Here is a 21879-nt window from a genome sequence, read left to right on the forward strand (position 1 = left end):
GCAATGAATATGTTCGTTCAGGCTAGATTTAGGATGTGAGAATCTGAGTGGATCTGAAATTATCAATCCATGAAAATCAAAGTAAAATCGTCGAAAATCGTAATTAAATAAAATGTTGCAAATATTTTATAAACATGATATTGAGACGGCTTACTCCCTAGAGGCAGTGATATATAGGTTTATCTTACTTAAGTGTTAAGAGATATTCCTTTACTCACCGATAAATCTTTCAAATTTGTGCATAGAAATTGTTTGTTTATCTGCGTGCTTGAAAAATCTTTCCGCTTTCAAAGATGTGCAATGAATATTCTATGAAAACTATTCTACGCAAAATTTTTCAGACAATACATTGAACTGGAATTTTTGGCAAGAGAAATGGTTGGAAAGATTATTGCAATATTAAGTTTCTTCTGGACAGCATTGGTAGTCTGCTGCACTGCTTCAAGCAAAGGTTAGTTAAATACAGCAGCCTCTCTCTGATTCGATTTTCAAGGGACTAACAATTTTATTTGAATTAAATATTCGAATTACAAAAAGTAATTTAACCTACTGTCCAGCAAAGTAGGTTCAACATTTCAGTTCGAATTACAGAAAGATTCGAATAATGTAGGTTCGAATTAGAGAGAGTTGACTGTAATTAGGTTTATTATACCAATAGTGATGATGACGATTAACAGAAAATGTCCTAGGCTAGTGAACACACGAAATGTGATTGATCGAAACACACTAGCCTGTCCGCTCGTGTAGTGTAGTGAAAACTTGTTGAACGGAGGTTATACATCACGTCTGACACTCTGGCTACGTTGTTTACTGTTTATTGTATAATTTTTTATAATAAACTTAGGGGGGAAGGAGCCTTGTAATATGATTCTAGCGAACTCAGATCGAGGCTTCTCTCAGGGTTTCTAATGCTTTGATGGATGGGAGTTTTTAAATGAAAATTTTTTTGTGTCCTGGGACGGCAGGGGAGATCAGGCTACGGTATCTACTGACTTCCCCTTCCTTCTCTATCCCCTTCTTATTTTCCTTTCGATTTTTCTCTGTATGTTTGAAAGTATAATTCGTATCTATAATCCATCCATAGGAATCGAGATCTCAGTGATCACACCGTTTGAAGGACCGTTTTACGAGGTTGGGCAAGAAGTTATGATTATTTGGACAATCGAAAAGAATGGGAAATCATTTTTTTATCGAAATGCCGTTAATTTCTCTATCAAAAAAGATGGTATCACAACAGATTTGGATATGTTTTCGTTCCCGTTTGACCCAAGCATACAAAACGCAGATAATGTTTACATATGGTTTGGTCCTTCAACAATTAATGTGTTGATACCAAACCTTCGGTACAACGATACATACGAATTTATTTGCCAGACAGTTCTCACACTGGAGAACAAAGAAATAAAGAAATCCGTGGTCTCCCTTGCAAAAATTTACGGTAATTCCAGGTTTATTTACAAGAACAATTTTATAAGAGCACGAACTTAATTTTGTTGAAACTTAAGAAAAAATTGAGAATAATCTTCAGCCTCAGATTTCAAGAAAGAGGATTATTTTGATCCATTGTGATCTCATCTAGAAAAATTGGCCCCGATTCGTCTCTGGTCGGAAAGATACCCTAACATATAAATCCAATTGGATGAGGACACACGCTCATCTTCAATAGTGGAAATTAATCGGTAAAAATAGAGTTTAAACTCCCCACCAAATAAAATAAGAATTTCCGATCCCCATTGGTATTTGGTTAAGACAGGGTTGTATCCTGACATGTGAAAGTCATCTTCTCTATGCAGTTGATGTCTTTTAAACTCGAACCTCTATAACTCGAATAAGTTAACTCGTTCCTTCAGTCCAGTTAACAATGTCATATAAACATTACTCTGTAACTCGAAATTTCTTTAACTCGAACAAATTTGTGCTCCCTGGAGACTGCACTGTATTCAGTTAAGACAGATGTGTAAACAAGATTGTTAAGCCAACTCATTATCTCTACAATGACACAGGTGGTGTTAAAAACTGTGGCATCATGCAATTTGAAGATAGATACATCTTTACAGAAAGTTCATCTCCAACAATATGGGTGACTTTGTGTGGAAATCCACAACCTGATTTGAAATACACGTGGAACGGCGAAACAAGGTAAATATTGAATTTAGCGGTTTCTTTGTTTTCGAGTGGTATATTTTTTGAAATCCAGCGAAAAATTTTACTTTCAATCCGGAATTTGTACAAAAACCCCACCGGCCAATCAAGGCCGTTCAATTTAGATAGACTTTAGAGCCTTCAAATCCTACCAAGGAGATTCGTTTCTAGCCCTTCGGGCTTATATTTCATTGGGGTTGACCCTCTACTAACAATCACCAGCTAATTCTCTTCAAACAGGCTCGCATCTTTAGGCGAAACAATCGATTCAGAAACGAAGATGTACAAATATGCAATGGAGCTGGAAAACATCAGTAGAATGCATTGTGGTACACAAATCAAATTCGTTGCCACTGGATATGAAAGATTGGAAAAGACAGCTAAAGTTTATGTATTGTGTAAGTTTTTGTTGCTACTTTTCGAGAAAACAGCTAAGATGGATGTGACCTTCTTTCTTATTAGTCGAAGGAAAAATAAAGATTTTCATTTATTCCGCTCAGATACGTAACGGTTGACGAAGGTTGACATAAAGTCAATATTCATCTCTTCCCCAAGCAAAATTAATGAACAATATCGAAAACAATTAAAGACAAAAATGAGAACAATGCATGTGTATGGGGACCACCCCTTAGCAAGATTGTACCTTTAGAATTAACCTCAATAAGAAAGCGCACAAATTTAAAAATTCAGCTTGGCCAACCCAAACCAAACCCAAAAAGTTGAGAATATACGAAGGCTTCAAAAATTTTGGATGTTCTTATAAAAAGAACGTGTAAAGCGAAGTTCGCTGAAGTTTGAATATGTTTTTCATTTAGATAAACCTGATGCAGGCGATTTTGAAGTTGTTAAAGAAACAAATCGTCATGGCGACGGAAAGAACTGCACCGTTTACAACTTCCCTAACTTTAACACAGGATGTCGAGAGCGTTACAATATCTATTTTTTTGATAAGTGGGAAAGAGTTTTGAAAGTGTCGGTGAATTTATCAATCGGTTTTTATGAATATGAAGACTGCAATCACCATACATCTAGGTATGTCGAATTTTGAAGAGCTTTTTGTGTATTTGTTAATTTCAGTAGAAACCTTTAGAGGCAGAGAAATACTAAATGTTAGATCTTTTTGAATGTCAACAAAGCCAATCTGGTTGTGTTGCCAGTTTTTTATCAATTCTGTTTTGCTTCTTTATACCCCGGGGTGTTTGGGCAAAATAAGGTACGGGATGTACCGCTGGTCAGGGTACCTTTTTCACCTCCATGAGTCCCAGGTAGGGTCGCAAAAAAACACTGAAATAGAAAAATCAGTCCCTCGTGGGGTACCGTTTTGAGGAAATTTGATGGGAAAAAATTGAGAAACTTTTGGCATTTCAGTCCCATTCAGTCCTATTCATTAAAAAAAACGAGTCCCGCGTAGGGTTTATTTTTTGAACTTCAGCGGCACACCCCCATCGGACGGCAAGGATAGCACACCCCGGGTTTTATAATACTAATTCTTCATATTCTTTCAATTTATCAACCACTCCCACAATGTTTAAATTTAAAAGCAAAGTAAATACCGTTGAAAAGATAACATTTCAGAGCATCATAACATGCGCTTAAAAATGACAGACAATGACCCCCCGGGGGGGGAGGTACTTGGGCAAAATGAGTGTGTCTCTCTAACGGTGGACAAAATTTTTGATAATTTGCCTCGGACATAACCGTCATTTCGCAAATCTAGTACCCTCCTGGGAAACGGAAAAATGAAGAATAATAGTTTTTATACTCTTTTGTGCTGGAAAGTTTTATGCTGTGAAGGGGTTAAGTCTTATTTTGTTTCATGTTGCTTGATTTAGATACTCCTTCGACGACGTCGCGTTTACAAGAGTTCAAGTCATCAGATGGGACGGCCTAACGGGAGAAATGTCAGACTTAAAAAGAATCGATGAGAAAAAAATAGGTAAGAAAATGCTTTGAAGTTTATTAGAGTGATACTTTATTAAGTATTACAAGAACATACTATATAAGAACAAAAGGCTTCGATGGCCAAAATATTGAGAACAAGTTAAGGACATGGGATTTCAAGGCTTTTGTGGCCTCTAAAACACCCGATTTCTTAGGGAAATTGGCAAAAACACTCATAAAATAGTGAAGTTAAGAACACGTTAAGAACATTTTTAGGCTTGAAACTCTAAAATTTAAGAACATCCGAAAGCGTCAAAAATTATGGATGTTCTTATAAAAAAGTGTACTAAAATTCTTCTCAGATATTCATAGCATGTCTTTAAATGTACATACTTACCTATACAGTTTCAATAACAGAGGCCACACAAATTTCGGTTTGAGCCCTAACTAATTATTGAATAATTTGAATTTATTAAATTTAACCATCTTTTAGGATACCTTAGGGAAATATCAAAAGTGTTAGAATTCTACCCTGTGCTTAACCCTCCTATACGATAAATGATGGCGTAAATTTTACTTTTTTTTAGTTTTAGAGAACGGACAAAGTGTTGTTAGTCGAAAAAGCATCATCTTACTTGCAATCGTCTGTTTTGTCAGTGTTGTGGCGATCGTTGTCGTTGTGCTCAGCTGTCGGTGGACACATTGTTCAAAAAATATCGAAGGTTAGTCAATTTACAAAAGCAGCCCTTCGTAAAAGCGAATCTTTGACCTTTCTCAGGCAAGAAAAAGTGAAGCCTTAGGAATACACGCACTTTTTTGACGACGTGAAATATTTACTTTCAATCTAGAATTGGTATAAAAACTAAGTGGACCGCTCAAGGCCTTAGGTATGATTTAGTGGCTTCAAATTCTACGTAGGAGATTCACTTCTAGCCTTTCGGGCTTTTACTTCCTTGTACAGCACCCCAAATGTATACAGCGTTTCATTGTTTCCACTTTTTATGCAGAAAATCATGCCAAGAAACTGAAGGAAAGTCAAATGAATGAAGAAGACACAGAAGAAGAACGAGAAGATGAAAAGAAAACTGATTCCAAAGAAGTCTTCTTCTATCAAACAAAACCGACAGCCGTCAAAATAGACGATTTATTGTGAAAGCGAATTTTCAAAATGTGGAAGATATCTCTGTAGAAGGATATTTCAAAAATTTACAATTTGTAAAACGATTTTTAACTTCATCATAAGTGATCCTAATTTCTTCAACCTATGAAAAGGGACCTGTTCCCGGGGGGGGGGGGGGGGGGTAGATGACCTACAATACGGCCCTTAAGGGTGTATTTTCCAAGCTTCTTAAAGTGTACTGTAAGGGTCGAAATGAGCAAAGATGAGAAAAATTGCACTCTGTAAAATTTCGATAATTTGACCATAATTTGCCTGAAAATGGTCAAAAATAAGAAAATGTACCGTAAGGGTCGATTTTTCGCTCAAATGTGCTCAAAATTAGCAAAATTTTCTCTGTGCTGTAAGGGTCGGATTTCAAAGGCCTATTTTTGGGCCACACGTATGGTCGTTTTTGAATCGACTGTCACAACCCCCTAATTACAACCATACAATTAAAACTACATTGAGCCCCCTCCCACCCAAATTTCACGCATTGACTTTTTTTTCTAAATTCACGCATTGAATTGACACAAATTTTTCTCGAGTTTCACGCAAACCCAAATTTTCAGATTTTTCAGTTAGGGAATCTGTACAATAAAGGGAAAATTCACGTATTCACACAATCATAAAAGAAAGGATTATCAAAATCACACAGGGTCCCCTCTCTTTTTTGCAGACCATACTTGTGTACATCAGAACAACTTTGAACATACCAAATCAAATCATAAAAGCTATTTTTTTTCCCAATTAGATAACGTTTTTAGGGTATTTTGAGGGTGTAAAAAGTGAAAATTTTTCATCGTCACCCAACCATATAAGAACATAAGGCTTTGATGGTCAAAATGTTAAGAACAAGCTAAGAACATTTTAAGACTTCGCAGAATCAAAAATAGCCAATTCCTTAGGAAAATTGACAAAAATACACAAAAAATGGGGAAAATAAGAACATGTTAAGAACATTTTTTAGCCTTCAAACTCTAAAAGTTTAAGAACATCCGAAGGCTTTAAAAATTATGGATGTTCTTATAAACAAACGTGTAGAGTGAGTGATAAGGTGCGAGCGATTGGAAGATCGGGTAGTGCTCTGCTCTGGCATTTAGGAAAATAGAAAAAAATAAAAGTTATTCAGAAAATTGTTGAAACAATGATAAAGAAACCCTTGTTCTCATCTTCGATTTTTGAAAGCGTTTTTAAAGTCAATCGTGCAAAATCAAAATTATCTAAAATGCCATTGTTTCTAACAAGGCGGTTTCAGGATTTAGAAAATTGGTTTCCTTTAAAAATTCCTGATTTTAGACATAAATATTTCGCAGTCTTTAGTCGAGTAAAATGAGAATTCTATGGTTGTCTATAAGAACACAGCGATTCTCCTGGGTGTTGCACGCACATAAGCTTGTCTCCAGATCTAGTACCGGCTCTGTGCAAAACAAATGACAAAGAAGTGTACACGTTGTTTTTATAAGAACAAAACATATAAGAATATAATAGCTTTGGTGGTCAAAATATTTAAACTTCAAAACTATATTAAAACTTTGACGCGCCCAATTTCTTAGGAAAATACACAAAAATACTCACAAAATGTTCAAAATAAGGTCATTTTAAGAATATTTTTAGGCTTGAAACACAAAAAGTTATTTGAAGGAAAAACTTTTAATCAGGACTTCCTCCTCAAATAAACACTTCCATCTAGAAGGGGCGTTTATTTAAAACAAGTAGCAATATTATAATTATCAGGAGTAAAACTTGTTGCTCATATTTTAATTATTGTATTCCTCCAAGTTCTCAGACAAATTTTGACCCATTTTTACATCTTCTAAAAATGACATATTTGAGCTGAAAGAAGACGCAAAATGTAGAACAAGACCTTGGTTAAAGATTATTTAGTAAACGCCTTCTTCTTTTAAACGCCCCTTCCCGAGTAAACACCCCTCTTACACTTCAAAAAAAATATATAAGCCCGGCCCGTTTATTCGAAGTAATACGGTAATTAATGTTTGGGCTTTTCCAGAAAAAAAATTGAATATGGGAGTGGAGGATATAACAATTTTCAGTGAAGTGACTTTTGGCCCCCCGGACAACGTGTTTTTTAAACCCCCCCCCCCCCCGGACAAGCATCAGTTGACCCCCACCCCCCCCCCCAGACAACCCAAATTACCCCCAGACAGAGATTTTTCGCTCCCCCCCCCCGGACAATATATTCTCCAACCTCCCCCCCCCATGTACGGATATTACCGAGTTTATGTATTTGCACTTTTGAGGACGGTAAAGTGACTGAAGCGATTTGGAAAACCCGCAATTCCGCCCCGCAAAATCGAGGACGGTAAAAGTGCTGATTTACCGTCGTCCTCAACTGGTCAGGATCTATTCAAATTAGAACCTTACCGTCTCCGTCGCTGAAAAACACACATACATAAACTCGGTATTTTCTGGAAGAGCCAATTACAAGCGTTCGCGGTTTTGTATCAAAATTGAAAATAGTATTTTGGGAAAACATATTATAAGTGTGAATGTCGTTGGCCGAGTAATATTCCCGTTTGAAAACGAGGCCCGGAACGCTGCTGATTTATCTCGAGAAGTGTGTTTTGCAGCTCACAGTTATTTCAATGAATGTAAATTAACTGAAACATCTTCCAAGAAGTGTTTCTTTTCAATAAAAAAATCAAGATGAATTATAGTGATGAAATAAATAAATCAATTATGTATTGAAAAGGAAAAGAAACTTCATTAATCTTTTGGCTTTTTGACCTTGCAATGATATATTTTACACTTTGACGCAGATATTTAATATTTCATTATGTAATTAATTTTTCCGGCTACACCGTAATTATCTCTCATACTTCGCGTATAAAGAAAGCAAGAAGCGCAAAGCGATTCAATATAGCACGTTTCTTGAAAGGCTTTCGTTCAAATGTGAAATTAAGTGAAGATATGTTCAACAGCTACCATTATCTAACATTCTTGGCATCAACAACTCTTAGCTTGATTGTCTCCACGCAAGGTAATTAGGCATTCACAAAAACAACCCTGTCAGAGCTCCTGTGGTACTTCATCTACCAGCGAGAATGAAAATCTATTATTTTCAGTTTTAAAACGCCAGTGAGGATGGTTTTGGAGTACAATTGTCACTTAATTTTGAACATGAAACACAGTGGTAAGGGTTTGTAGGGTTTTACCGGTGACGAGATTTTGGCTAATTCTTCTACTAGAGCTTGGGGTTCACCGGGTCTGTGAGAAGGAGGTATGCAAATAAATCACTGATTATTTGGTTCAACCCTAGGCTGAGGGATAATCATAACTAAACTCTCAATTTCAAAAAGTGGTTCAAAACCAGGAGTTTCCGTGGTTTTATTTCCATATCCTGTCAATGTCCCTTTCGTTCATAGATATTTGAGCCGAGCCAGACTCTGAACCCCATGAAAAATAATCGTAAAGTTTTCTGCAAGTTATGTTTATGTTTATGTGTTTATGTTTAAGTTTCTTTTCTTTAAAGTTGATGTAATATAGTACAAATTGTACTTATCTCGAGGCTAATCAATATCAACTATTATTTACAATCCTATCTATAAAGTTGATATACAAGATCAACTGGATTCACAAATTTGCTAAGGCGGTGACAATGTCCGATATCAACTGTTTCCTTTCTCTTCTTTTTTTAGGACTAACAATCGAAACAGTAACGCCCAAAGACTTTGAAATTAAACGACTCGCCAAAATCGAATTCCGTTTCAACTATACACAGGATGAAATGCGATTGAGCAAACATTTATACATAGAAAGAAAGGGCGTGAGAACACCCTTAAGCATCCGGCCATATGGGGAACAAGTAATAGAGGGTGTTGGGCGCTTTAATATTGACACTAGGCGCAATGAAGGAATTTTCGTCAATGCAGTGTTTTCAAATTTCAACAGCTTAAGGTTAATTTGTGAGATGTATACTACCTTGCCCTTGGGAAAAGTAATGGCAAACGTGTCTATAGATGTCAAAGGTATAGCTTGTGTAAACTGGCACGTCAGTCGGGTTGGAATGGTATCGCGTGGGAAATGTGAGAAATGGGAAATGTACCGTCGGCGGCAAGGGCTGAAAGTTAATCAGCAGCCTCTCACCAACTTTTGCTCATTCTCCCACGCTGCTCCTTTTCTAGCAAACGCCCACCGCCATGTTCCCGCCCTCTGACATGATTAATTAACAGACTCATTTGCTAGTCTATCACTTCTGTACAATCATACTTTTACGAAATAGGAGAGGGGAATTTAGGCATGCAAAAATAAGGAGCAAGGTTTGTTTAGATTCAGGTTTGGACATTGAATCAGATTAACTTCTTAGACTTTGGGATTTCAAAAATAAATTTTTATCATCGCTGTTGGGAAAAGTTATCGACCGGGGGTGTGAGACATGCGTGTAAAGACAGGGCCCACGCCACCGGGGCCTTTTTTGCAAAGTAAAAATCCTTGGTTGCGTCTCCTTAGACTCTATATTCATTGCCTCCCCCCACTTGCAATTTCATGGCGTGGGTCCTGAAAGGTGGGCGCAAAATTTGTGTTGGAGAGCGGAGAGCATATTTTACATTTGTTATCTTTTTGTGTCATAAACTGTTATGAATATCTGGTCTCTTAAGGCCGGTCTCCACTTGCGCGTGCTGCGATCGCGCTTGTTTCAATCCTTTTTGCTTAGAAAAAAGATTACATCATAAAAATGTATGCGCGCTGGATACGTGTATGTATTAGTCTAGCAAGCTAGACGACTAATTTATACATAGTAGAAATAAAGCAAAAAGTAATGAATGGAACAATTTTATACAAACTAAATTCCGTATTATTATTATTAGTATTGGTATTATTAGTATTACACGGATTATAAACGACTCCAGTCTATGTATGTATAAGCGAGATTATGTGTCTGGAATTCTCTACGGCTACGGCTAAAGCGGCGAGGGAAATGGCGAGTAAGGCAAGTAATGGCGGGTGAAAGCAAGTTCGATATTTGACGTACGGCATTATGTCGACTTTGCTTATACGGTGTTTTGGTGTTTTTCCCGTACAAAGCAAAGTAGACAACGACATGTCGCCTTTGGGGACGACCCGCATGGGCAGCCCCGCAACCGTAGCCGTAGAATATCTCCGATATATAATCTCGCTATAATTTAATTTCCTCTGGAAAAAAAAGTTGAACACATTTCAACTTTTTTCAACCGTTACGTCAGATCGTGCCAATGGAGTTGCTTTATTTTTCTTTTGACCAATAGCGTTGAAGCGCGTACAAGTAGTAAAGACGGGCTTTTACACACATGTACACGTACATATACACACATACATCGGTCTTTTTGTCGAATTCTCCGAATTGATATTCACTTTTTAGGTGGTATAAGAAGATGCGGCGAGCACCAACTTCGTCACCAATACGTTTTGGATAGAAACGCAAATGAAAATCAAACAGTTTTGGTAACACTTTGTGGGAATCCAACGCCTATCTTTTCCTATATTTGGAATGAACAAAACCGGTAGGCAAGTCTTTACAGATTTTTTTATAAGAACATCCGAAATTGTTTAAGCCTTTGGATGTTTTTAACTTTTTTAGTTTTAAACCTAAAGATGTTCCTAATATGTTTTCACCATTTTGTGGGTATTTTTGACCATTTTCCTAAGAAGTTGGGTGTTATATATAGTTCATTCGTAAAAGAAAAAGGTGTAGATTTGTAAATTTTAGCCAAAATTTCAAGGGGGTTCTACCGGATCTTCAACACACGGGTGTTGTAATTCTAATCTGGTGTGGGGCCTATTACGAAATTCGTTTTTCTGTCGGATGGACTTTCGATAGTTTAAGGCTTATTTAATAAAAATTGTATATCCTCAAGCCCTTCTGACTATTGCTTAAAGAAATGTACCTAAGGCAAGATTTGATTCAGGCAAACAGAACGGAAATTCGAGTTATGTAAATTTTTTAATTTATCAAATACTTTTTCTGTCGGAAGGATTCGATAAATATTAGTTTTTTTATTTTCGACAGTAAATTTATTCTTCTATCGAATTTGGATGCAAAAACATCATCACTTCAAGTTTTTTAATTTGCTTGATGACTTATCTTTGAAAATAAAAAGGAAAAATTACTTTAAGAAAATATTAATCGAAAAATTTCTATGAAATGTGAAATGGAATAAATCTGTCGGAAAGGAAATGTCGGATGGACAAACATTTTCAGAAATTTCAAGATTCTTTTACAGTAAGTCGTTTATGGTTCTAGATCATCATAACTATGAGCTTTTTCATATCTTAAAACTATTTTGATGTGAATTGATTGTATTTTTGATAATCGTGCTATGAAAATATTTGTCCATCCGACAGATTAACATCGAAAAAGTTGTGCACACATTTCACCATACTCAACCCTCTTCATAAAAACTAGTCAGACTTTTTGTTGTTATAACAAAAATTAATACTTTTAGGATGCTTTAAAGATATTTCTTTAATCAAAGGTGTTCCATGGAGTTCGAAAAATGCATGAAGAGATTTGGGGAAGTCCATCCGACAGATTAATAAATAGTTATTTTTCTAGGCTTTAAGCCATCATAAATGAAGTCATCATAAATTAAACTTTCAAAAACATGATTCATGGAACCACTGAATACAGGAGGGACATTTGAGCCAGTCTTCACTCTCTTCTTCGTAGCTGTAAAGACCTAAACACTTGAAATAACAGAACACCTTTCCTCTCAAACTTTTATTATCTCAAAAATCTGTCGGATGGACAAATCGAACATGATAATATGATAAAAAAAAGTTAAAGTTATTCAAATTTGATGTTGCACCTTATATATATTCTTCATGCTACGGTTTATCATAAGAATGCGTTTTAATTTGTGATTACCAAAGGAAAATCTTTATCTTTTCCCAATATTTGAGCGTCCATCCGACAGATTTTTTTTACGCTTGGGTTTTATGAGTAGACCTAAACCAGATTCAAAATATGAACTTTCAAAACAACTATTGGTCCATTACAAAGCCCAATGATCTGTTAAACAGTTTTGGCAAAAATAAACATAAATTTCCACATTTTCAAATTTGGCCCTTAGGTTGACCTATTTCGTAATATGGCTTCAATATTGTTTTTTTAGTAATGCTTCAAACAGATTGATTAATGACACCAAAAGGATATTCGAATATAAAATGGAATTCGATAATATCGCTCCAAAACATTGTGGTTCCCACAACATCAAATACAGAGCTGTTGGATATGGAAATGGATACCGAAGCGGTGTTTTTAAATTGCTGGTCAAGTGTAAGACCAGCTGGCACACAACGTTGTTTCAACGTTTATCTAACGTTCACAACGTCCATATAACGTTAGATGAACGTTGAAACAACGTTGTGTGCCAGCTGGGAGTTCACTAAAAAGTCTACGTTCACAATACTAGTATAAGCTAGTCTGCGACCGCAGTAGAAGGCGACCCAAAGGCTCCTTTTTCGATAGCTATCTACCCGATAGCTATAAGGTAGGGGAGGGTGCCACTCTTTCTCCCTAGGTTGCTTCACTTACACTTGATCCTTCTCTTAATTGCTGAGCATCAAGCAGAGAGGTATCAAGTACCATTTTGGGAATCTTTGGTTTGACCCGGTTGGAGGTTGAACCCGCAACCTTGCGAACCGTAGCCGGATGCTCTACCACTGCGCTACGGTCGCCATCACGAAACTAGTGTGCAGTATTCTTTATCTTCATATCATTAAAACAATGACATAGATTAAATCGAATTTGTTATCTACATAAGCTTATCCCGTGATAATTTTTAGGTGAAAACGGAAAGTCAATCAGCAAGAGAAATATCATTTTGATCTCCGTCGTCACCTTAGCCGTTGTCCTGGTGATTATGGGAGTGATATTGAAACGTTATCGGAACAAACGAATGTTAAAAGCCACTGGTAAGTTGCAATTTTTTTACAAAACTATTCTTCTAACACCCCCTGCTTAAAGTGGTGAAATATTCAACTCTTAAACAATCATGGTCAAAATATATTGAGAATTTAGCTTATTGTCTCGTTTTTCGAGTTTGGGCGAGAAAGTCACTTTTAGGCTAATTGATAAATTCATTCGAGTATTTCAATTCGGGAGGGGTTTAGAGACTTCCAGGCTATGATCTGAGCCCTATTGGACCATTCTTGAACTTTTGGATCTTTAGTCTTAAGTCTAGCGTTAAAACTCAAGGTTAAAATTCTACCCTTACAACCTAATTTAGAGCGCTTCCAAATTGTTTGTGGTTATAAGATTTCGTAGGAATTTCATTTTTTTTCTCAAATATAGACCATGATTGGGCTTTTCCAGAAAAAAAAACGTGCACCCCCTGTGGAGGAGGTCCAACCTTTTGTGACCTACCCCATTGGAATTCCAGGCAATTTTAGTTCCAGGCAATTTTAGGATCATACCCTGGAATTCCGAATTTTTACAAATTTTCAATCAGTACCCCCTTGGAATTCCGCTTATTTTTGACGGATTTTCGTCTACCCTAATGGAATTCCACTGCATTTCAGACCTTACCCCCTTGGAACAAAATTGGATTTCCTCAACAGGAGGTGCACGAAAAGCCCATTGTAGTGGAGAAATGGGGGAAAGTTGTGACTGGGACTGCAATCATACACAAGGATATATGGATTCATATGTATTTCCTTTTCAGTTTTATTATAAAGCCTTTTGATTATCGCGAGCATTTAGAAACCTCATTTAGGAAAAGGTTGCAGAGACTCTCGAGCCTCGCCGTAAAAGAATTATTTTCAATACAGTTGGAGCTCTCTAATTCAACGTTCTACATTCGATACACTTCTTTAAAGAATAACATTGAAAGCCACCGTCAACAAGAAACCCTCATAAACGACGCTCTACCATGTTTTAAGTTTACGTCAATGCAGCGCCTTAAAAAATAGGCCCCTTATAGATTCTGACCTCAATTCACGTTTGCTAGGCCTTAGATATAGAACGCCTTGATACGCTCCTTTTTATAAATAATCACTTTGAAAATCCAATCTCCCCTTAATATCGAATTAAAGAGCGTCGACTGTATTTCTCTTTTTTAGAAACTCCTGACAAGCTTTTGGAAGAGGAAGAAATTAACGAAAACGAAGAAGAAACAAAGTTGCAGAATTTGCGCAGTCAATGAATTATGTTATGAAAGCATTTTTTCAAAAAGAGAAATACAATAGTGAACTCTCGCTCATTCGAACTTCTATTATTCGATTCTTTCCCTAATCGAACTGATTCTCCGCTGCCTCAATGGGGAAAACCACGTGACGTAAAATAATTTCTATAATTCAAAGTTTTCTCTAATTCGAGGAAAAATTTTAGTCCCTTGAAGATCGAATTAGAGAGAGTCAACTGTAGAATGAGAGCATTGAAGTAAATGAACAACCAGATTCCACTGAAAATTTTTTTGTCAATCTTGGTCGGAAACCCCAGTCAACTTGGAAAAAATGTTTGGTGAATTGAATTTATTGATTGTTATGAACACCCCTGTGTCACAGACCCAGTGAACCACCGACCCATTTAGAATATTTGGCCAAACATTTAGATATCCTACATTTTCAGTCCCACTGGATAATTGACCCTGCTTACATTCCCGTCTAAAATTCAATGTGTAAAAAAATTGCACTTCAAAACCATCCCGCTTGATTTTTGGACTTTTGGAAGATTAATAGATTAGTCTGCAATGGATTTACAATATTATGAAAATGTGATCAAATATTGAACATCTGGGGGTGGTGCTCGATTCAAAAACGACTATATGACGTGCGACCAAAATTTTAGACTTTGAAATATGACCCTTACAGCACAGAGAGAATTTAGTCTAATTTGAGTAAATTTGGGTGAAAACCGACCCTTACGGTACATTTTTTTGAAAATTGTTGTCTATTTCAGTCAGATTTTGGTCAGATTTTTCAAAAGGAGTTCAAATTAATGAGTATATATTTTTAATATTTAAAATGGTGTTCTTTTCTCTGTCCCATGGCATTTATCTAGTTATGTGTTTGAGTGGATAAGTGACCCAAATTTATTGAATATCACAAGGGTGAGGGAATTCTTAGGGTAAATTTCTGAGTTTTTAATGTTCAAACTGTTCAATAGACCTTATCGGAGTTTCAATAGACCTATAATTCCCTCGAGGAATTCCTAAGAGATTTTTATTGTAATACCCCCGAAACAATCCCACAATGCATCGCCTTTTTAGAAAAATCAAAAACTCCGATAACATCTATTGTTGATTGAATATTAGGTTTGGTGAAAAAAGGACTAAGCAAGGCGAACTTACAAAGAGCCTTTACAAACCTTTGAAACTTTATTAAACTAATTTTTTTTTCATTTTGAGCCTAAAGATGTAATAAACATGTTTTTATCCTGTACTTTATTGAGCTTTGTTATCACATTATTCTTAGTTTTTGGACCTACCTCCGGGTCTCGGGTATATAATAGGATTTTTCGTTTTTCACTAATTTCTGCTGACGTCATGAAAATTTCGAAAAATTTTTTTTTTCAAATGATCGACTTTAGTAAGATACATCTTTGGTGAAAGTTTGAAGACAATTGGATAAACCATTCTTGAGAAATTCAATTTTTAGTTTTGATGACGTCATCGATTATTACGTAATAATCAGTTTTTGCGGTTTTTCGCGAAAATCATCGAAAAAACAATTAGGTTACACATCAGGTTAGAAACTACATCATAGTACCCTTCATGTTCAGTCATTTGTTTGGTCATTTTCTGTCGACTAATGCGATCTAAAAATTATGGTAATTTTCAGTTTTTGAGACATGCCATAACTTACCCGAGGTGCCCCGGTGGAGGTCCTATGAATTAACCTCTGTCTGTTCGTCCGTTCGTTCGTTCGTCTGTTACCAGCTTTTCTCGAGATTGGCTCATTAGTTTTTTCTGATTTTTTGCACAAAGATGCAAAATGGCAATGGCCAAAATGTGACGGAGCCCGATTTTCGAAAAAAAATCATTTCCGGCCGAAAATGCCGGAAATATGCCGGAAAAACCGTTTTTTTGGCATTTTCTCAAGATTTCATCATTAGTTTTTTCTGATTTTTTGCACAAAAATGCGTATTAGCAATGCCCAAAACTTGGCCGAGTCCAATTTTTGAGAAAAAATTTTTTCCGGCCAGAAATGCCGGAAATATGCCGGAAATCGCCGTTTTTCTGGATTTTCATTGGACTTTTTCCATATAATTGGTTGTTTTTTCATTCAAAAACATTATTAATAGCAATGCCCACCATCAAGCATGTTTCAATTTTCAATAAAATTGATTTTTGAAGCCGGAACTTTCTAAAAATTGCCGGAACAACCTATTTTCACCGGAAAGACATTATTTCTTGAATTTCTCGAGCTGTACTTTATATTTTTTTATGAAATTTTGCACACTGACGCAATATGACAATACCTAAAATGTGACGGATCCCGATTTTCGAAAAACATTTTTTTCCGGCCGAAAATGCCGGAAATATCCCGGAAAAACCGGTTTTTTGACATTTTCTCGAATTTTTATTTTTAGTTTTTTCTGATTTTTTGCAGGAAGATGCGTATTCGCAATGCTCAAAACATGGCCGAGTTCGATTTTTGAGAAAAATTTTTTTCCGGTTGAAAATTCCGGAAATCGCCGTTTTTGAAGATTTTCATTGGATTTTTTCCTTATATTTCTATGTTTTTCACACAAAAACATTATTGATAACAATGCGCACTATCAAGCATGATTCAATTGTCAATAAAACTGATTTTTGCGACCAGAACTTTCTATTTATTTTTTCCCTACAACCCTTCCCTCTCCCCCTACCATCAATCAATGATGAATTTCTTGCGTTATGCATTTTCGCTAAACGCTATGTTTTCTCACTGATTTTTTTTCATTTTTCTCCTTGCATTGCTATCTAACTTTCATCATCAGGTAGGTCCATTTAGCATCTAGCTTGTTTTTTCATTGTTCTCATAAAATTGTTCTGATACAATGTTTGAATGATGGTTGAATAGTTATTCAAGTTTTTGATGACTGTATTTTATGTTGTGCGACTTGATTAAAATCATTTTCAACAAAATTTGTATTTATTCAGGCCCGGTAAAGCGGGGAGACTGGGGAGACTTAAGCCTCCCCACTTTTGAGCAAATTTTTTCTCAAATTCCTAGCAAATTTTATCTCTGTCGGGTCTGTTGTTGTTTATTTTACATGAAATACCTTAGAGTCTAAGAATAGAACTATTTTTTCCTTTAACTACATGTTTGAATCTCTATAAAACAAACTTAACAAGACTATAAGTAAGCACACAGCTCCGCTGGGCCATCTCACAACAACTTGCTCACAGCATGGAGGTATAGTGCTTATTAACTGCTGTGAAACTAATTAATTTCCTCTCTTGATTTTGATTCAGCATGAACGAAAAAAATATACACGTTTTCCTTTATAAGAACATTTTTGAAGCGTTCGGAGTTTATTAATTTTTTCAGTTTTAAGCCTAAAAATATTCTTAAAGTGTTCTTATTTTCAGCACTGTGGTTATGTTGGTCTAATTTTCGAAGAAAGTCTTAAAATGTTCTTAGATTCTCATCCTACTCACTCCCCTTCCTACTCATCATTCCATGCTCCTAGGCTCCTAGGTTTTCTTATATTCTTAGCTGCGTAGAGCATTTTATTATCTATTCCTTATATAGAAGTTCGCTCTCTCCATCTGTTGTTCTTATTTTTTTGGCATTTTGAGCCTGAAATTTTTATTATCCTAGATTCTTTTTTGATAAGGTGTAATTGATCTATTTTAAGCTTTTTACCCAATTTTTACTATTTTGACCCCTAAGCTGCTTAAACTTGAGTAATTTCAGGGATTGTTCTTATTTTTAGCTTTATTGAGCCTCATTGTTCTTATAAAATTTTTCTTATAAAAGAGATGCTATTTTTGTCAATGATCTGTAGGTACCGAGAGGAAAGGCAGAAAAAGATTAAAAGCTGTTCCTAGTGGTAGTTTATATACAGTTTTTTTAGGTTGACATTCTATTTATATTTTACCGATATCGTTGTGGAGGCATATTGGTAATGGTAATTAATATCTTTATAAATTCTGACTAATTTAGTTGGTTTCATGCTTATTTTTGTATTATTTCATTACCGAGGTTAAGTATACCAAAATAATCACGACGACAGGCAAAAATTGTAACCGGCTAGTCAAAAAACAAAATATGATTGGTCGAAACTTGCTAGCCTGTTACATTTTCGTCCGTCGTCGTGATTATGACGATTTACTTAACCTCGCTATTGTATACTGGTATAAGGGATCGAATCAGTCTAATATTTGGAGCTGGGTGTCGTGAAGCACTTGTAGAAAAATTGATCTGTGATCCGATTAAGTTTGTTTAAGGGTGAGTTTACCAGGCCTTTTTCACGCAAAGGTGGGTAAATACACCCCTGTGTCAAACCTGGTTGGGACCCCTACCCACTGGAAATTTTGACAAAAATTTTGTCCCCATTTGGAGAAATACCCTACAATTTCAGCCCCACTGGAAAATTTTTTTTTTTTCATCCCCATTCGAAATTCAATTCTTTCCCACGGAATGACGTCACACGAGGGGGGAGAGATTGAACATACTGAAATAAAAACAAACAATTTATCAACAAAATCATTTTAGTGAGTTAGAACACAGTGTTTGTTTTCCCCTCGAAATCCAGAAAATCTATTGGCTAAAACACAAGTCACATGACTATCCGTGGCAAAGAATGGAAAAGAAAATCTCACTTCAAAACAATCCAGGATTTGTTGACCTGGGAACAATAGAATCCCCATTAAGATTTCGATAGCTGTGTTCGGTTCGGTTGGGGCTGTGAGACAGATGTGTAAATACAGTTTTTTTATGAGAACATCCAAAATTTAAAAGCCCTCGGATGTTCTTAACTTTTTGAGTTGTAAGCCTAAAAATGTTCTTAACTTGTTCTTAACATTTTGACCATCGAAGCCTTATGTTCTTATATAGTTTGCTCTTATAAAAAAAACGTAGAAATGAAAACTTACTGCAACGGAAACAAGAGATTTCCACTAAATATGTTTGTTTACTTGTTTACTTGATAAGATAAGGACACGACAGGACGATGACATAATCTTTATTAATTGGGGTTAATGAATTTATTGTTAGGAAGTCTGCTTGATCTAGGCGTTTGATATCATTAGCTATTAATAGATTTTCTTAGCTACTATCACGTATCTATACGTACTTCATAATAGACAAATTTTGATTAGCCTTATGGAAGATTGCCCGAAAGACTATTGTCCCCTTCCTTTTAGAGTAGTTGCCTCTAAGAAATATCACCCAGCACAATTAAACACATCCCCGGGGAGATTTGCCACTCCTGGGCAATTTCCCTCCATCATCATATATATGAAGAAGGTTATTTTGTCTCCTTTGATAATGGTAAGATGCTTGGCTAATACTTCTATACAACAAATATATATTCACGGACTACCAGCGCACTTTTTATTGTCAATAGAATTGGGAAGGGGATCTGCAAAATGATTATGAAAATGTTAGTATATAAACACTTCACTGACATTCTGTTAAAATGGTCTTGGAGAAGTGACCTTTCGGATTAGTTGTACTATTGTGACGTCATTTTTTCATCACATATCATGATGTCATCATTAATAGTCGGAACCGAGTGACAGAATTTCACGGGAACAATAAAACATAAGAACTACCCTATATAAATACCTTGATGCATTGGAAGCAATTAATAGCCATTAAGATATCATTATATTCTGGACAATTTTTGAGCAACCACCTTTCCTGGCGTCAAGTTCATTATGTCCTATAAAGGGAAAATAAAAATGGCTGGAGGAGACTGAAGGACTGACGATTTTTATGGTCTGACCTGATCTGACAGATACCAACTGCTCAAAACCAGCCCTTTTTAATCAATAGTAGTTTGAACGTTTTTTCCAAAAAATTCGAAATAAAGTTTTTCTTCTCCTGCATTTTTTATCTTTTATTTTTGAAAATGTTTCAAATGATTTTCCTCAAAGAGTGCAGTGCTCTGGATTATCTTTTCAACAGTATATAAATTATTAAAGTTAAAAAAATGGTTAAAGAAGGCCTTTCAATGAAATAAAAATTGGTGCACACTTCGAGCGAATGGAGTTTTAGGACTCTCGAAACCCCTTCTTCTCGGTTTAGCAAATTGAAATTACTTTTGCACCGTTGGTCTTTTAACGTTTTGAAGTGGCAATAGAAAATTTTTGCCGGGAATGAGAAAGTTTAGCTATCCTACGGTATGTTTTTTGTCTATTTTCCTGTCGAAATAGCTAAAAATAAAGGTTGAGGGTTCTCACCATAGTAAATTTTAATATTTACCACGTACAAAATATAAATTTCTGCCTGATTTAGCTAACAAAACTATGGAATGTTACACATTTACTGACCAATTTTTCAGCCCAATTTTTCAAAGAAAAACAGTCTAAATTTTTGATACATCAATTTAGAAAAATTTTCCGAAAAATTTAAAACAGTTCAATACTTTGCAGACAGTTTGAAATAAATTTGAAGCAAAAAGTTTATTACCCATTAAAACTAAGCACTTTTTTGTAAAAAAGGGTGATACAACCGGGTATTTAAAAAAAAGTGTTCGAATTAAGATTGTGAGAAAAATAAAATTGTTATAAATCTAAGCTCTTTTTAGAAATAGTAGGGGGCTAAGCCTGGGGTCCCGTGACATCTTTTTTACGACCTAGCCACTTTTATTCTATTCCAAAGAACAGTATATTACAAGAAATGGAGGAAAGGTTAACTTAAATTTTACTCTAGCATGAAGGTAGAGCACCCAGCTACGGTGCGCAAGGTTGTGGGTTTGATCCCCGGCCGGATCATACCAAAGATTTCCAAAATAGTACTTGGTGCCTCTCTGCTTGATGCTCAGCAACTAAAGAGATGGATCAAGAGTAAGTGGAGAAATCCAGGGAAAGGTGTGCCCCCCCTTACCTTCGGATAGACAGCTAAAGAAAAGGGGGCCTAAACACAATAATTTATTTTACTAGAAGAAGAATAGGTTTCTTTTGCTGTCGCTATAAAAAATTTGCATAGTTAGCATGTTGTGACAAAATTCTTTTGTTTCAGGCCTAATTATGCGCAAAATTTTAGGGCTTATATTTTGGGTAGACCTATCCTTATACGAAAAGGTACCTATATCTTCTTGCTCAGAATTTCCTAGCAATTCTACTGATATAACCGCATCATGCCTGCACCATTATATGGAAAGCTAGAGCTCGAAAAATTATAACTTCATCTTGATTTTACTCGATTTCTGACAGTTTTACAAGAATCAATTTAATATCATTGCGTTAAGAATTGCTTTTGCTATACATTGGTAAATAAATATTGCTCCTTATTCTTAAAAGTCGAACTAGTAATCGGTAAAAAAGGAGAAAAAAAATTATTTTTATCGTAAAATCATGTAGAAACCGTCCGATTTGTATGGCGAGCCGTCTTTTCTGAAACACACACAAGAACTTTTTTTCTATAAAACTGGTACGACTCGAAACTTTTTTTTCGGGACACCCTGTAAAAAAAGTTTTTCGATTTCATCCTGTGTAACCTGAGATCAGATTGTGGTTGTTTTCTGCCCACCACGCTGAAGCTCTAAAGAGATGGGTGAAAACATACAATCTGACGAATAAGCAATCTCGAAATCGTAAGGACCG

The 21879-nt window shown here is 35.8% G+C and overlaps 2 protein-coding genes and 1 long non-coding RNA gene across 3 annotated transcripts in view; 2 read left to right on the top strand and 1 right to left on the bottom strand.

Moving 5' to 3' along the window:
• Positions 1 to 21879, bottom strand: part of LOC136810093 (sialin-like) — an 80034-nt gene that overhangs the window by 45012 nt on the left and 13143 nt on the right. Inside the window, exon 2 of the mRNA XM_067066668.1 lies at positions 19898 to 19994. Coding sequence (XP_066922769.1) covers positions 19898 to 19927 — 30 coding nt within the window. The 5' untranslated portion in view covers positions 19928 to 19994. The remainder of the gene's footprint in view (positions 1 to 19897; positions 19995 to 21879) is intronic.
• On the top strand, positions 302 to 5259 carry LOC136810102 (uncharacterized). Its single transcript, XM_067066674.1, has 8 exons — positions 302 to 451; positions 1085 to 1438; positions 2004 to 2139; positions 2383 to 2540; positions 2958 to 3174; positions 3975 to 4078; positions 4611 to 4745; positions 5031 to 5259. Exons 1-8 carry the CDS (start codon positions 376 to 378, stop codon positions 5174 to 5176), a joined length of 1326 nt encoding a protein of 441 aa, XP_066922775.1. The 5' UTR covers positions 302 to 375; the 3' UTR covers positions 5177 to 5259.
• Positions 12949 to 14379, top strand: LOC136810104 (uncharacterized). The gene is made up of 2 exons (XR_010847062.1): positions 12949 to 13093; positions 14240 to 14379. It is a non-coding gene; the product is annotated as an uncharacterized lncRNA (long non-coding RNA).

The sequence above is a fragment of the Clytia hemisphaerica genome, unplaced genomic scaffold (assembly GCF_902728285.1).
Source record: "Clytia hemisphaerica strain Z4C2 unplaced genomic scaffold, Clytia hemisphaerica genome assembly, whole genome shotgun sequence".
Taxonomy (NCBI): domain Eukaryota; kingdom Metazoa; phylum Cnidaria; class Hydrozoa; order Leptothecata; family Clytiidae; genus Clytia; species Clytia hemisphaerica.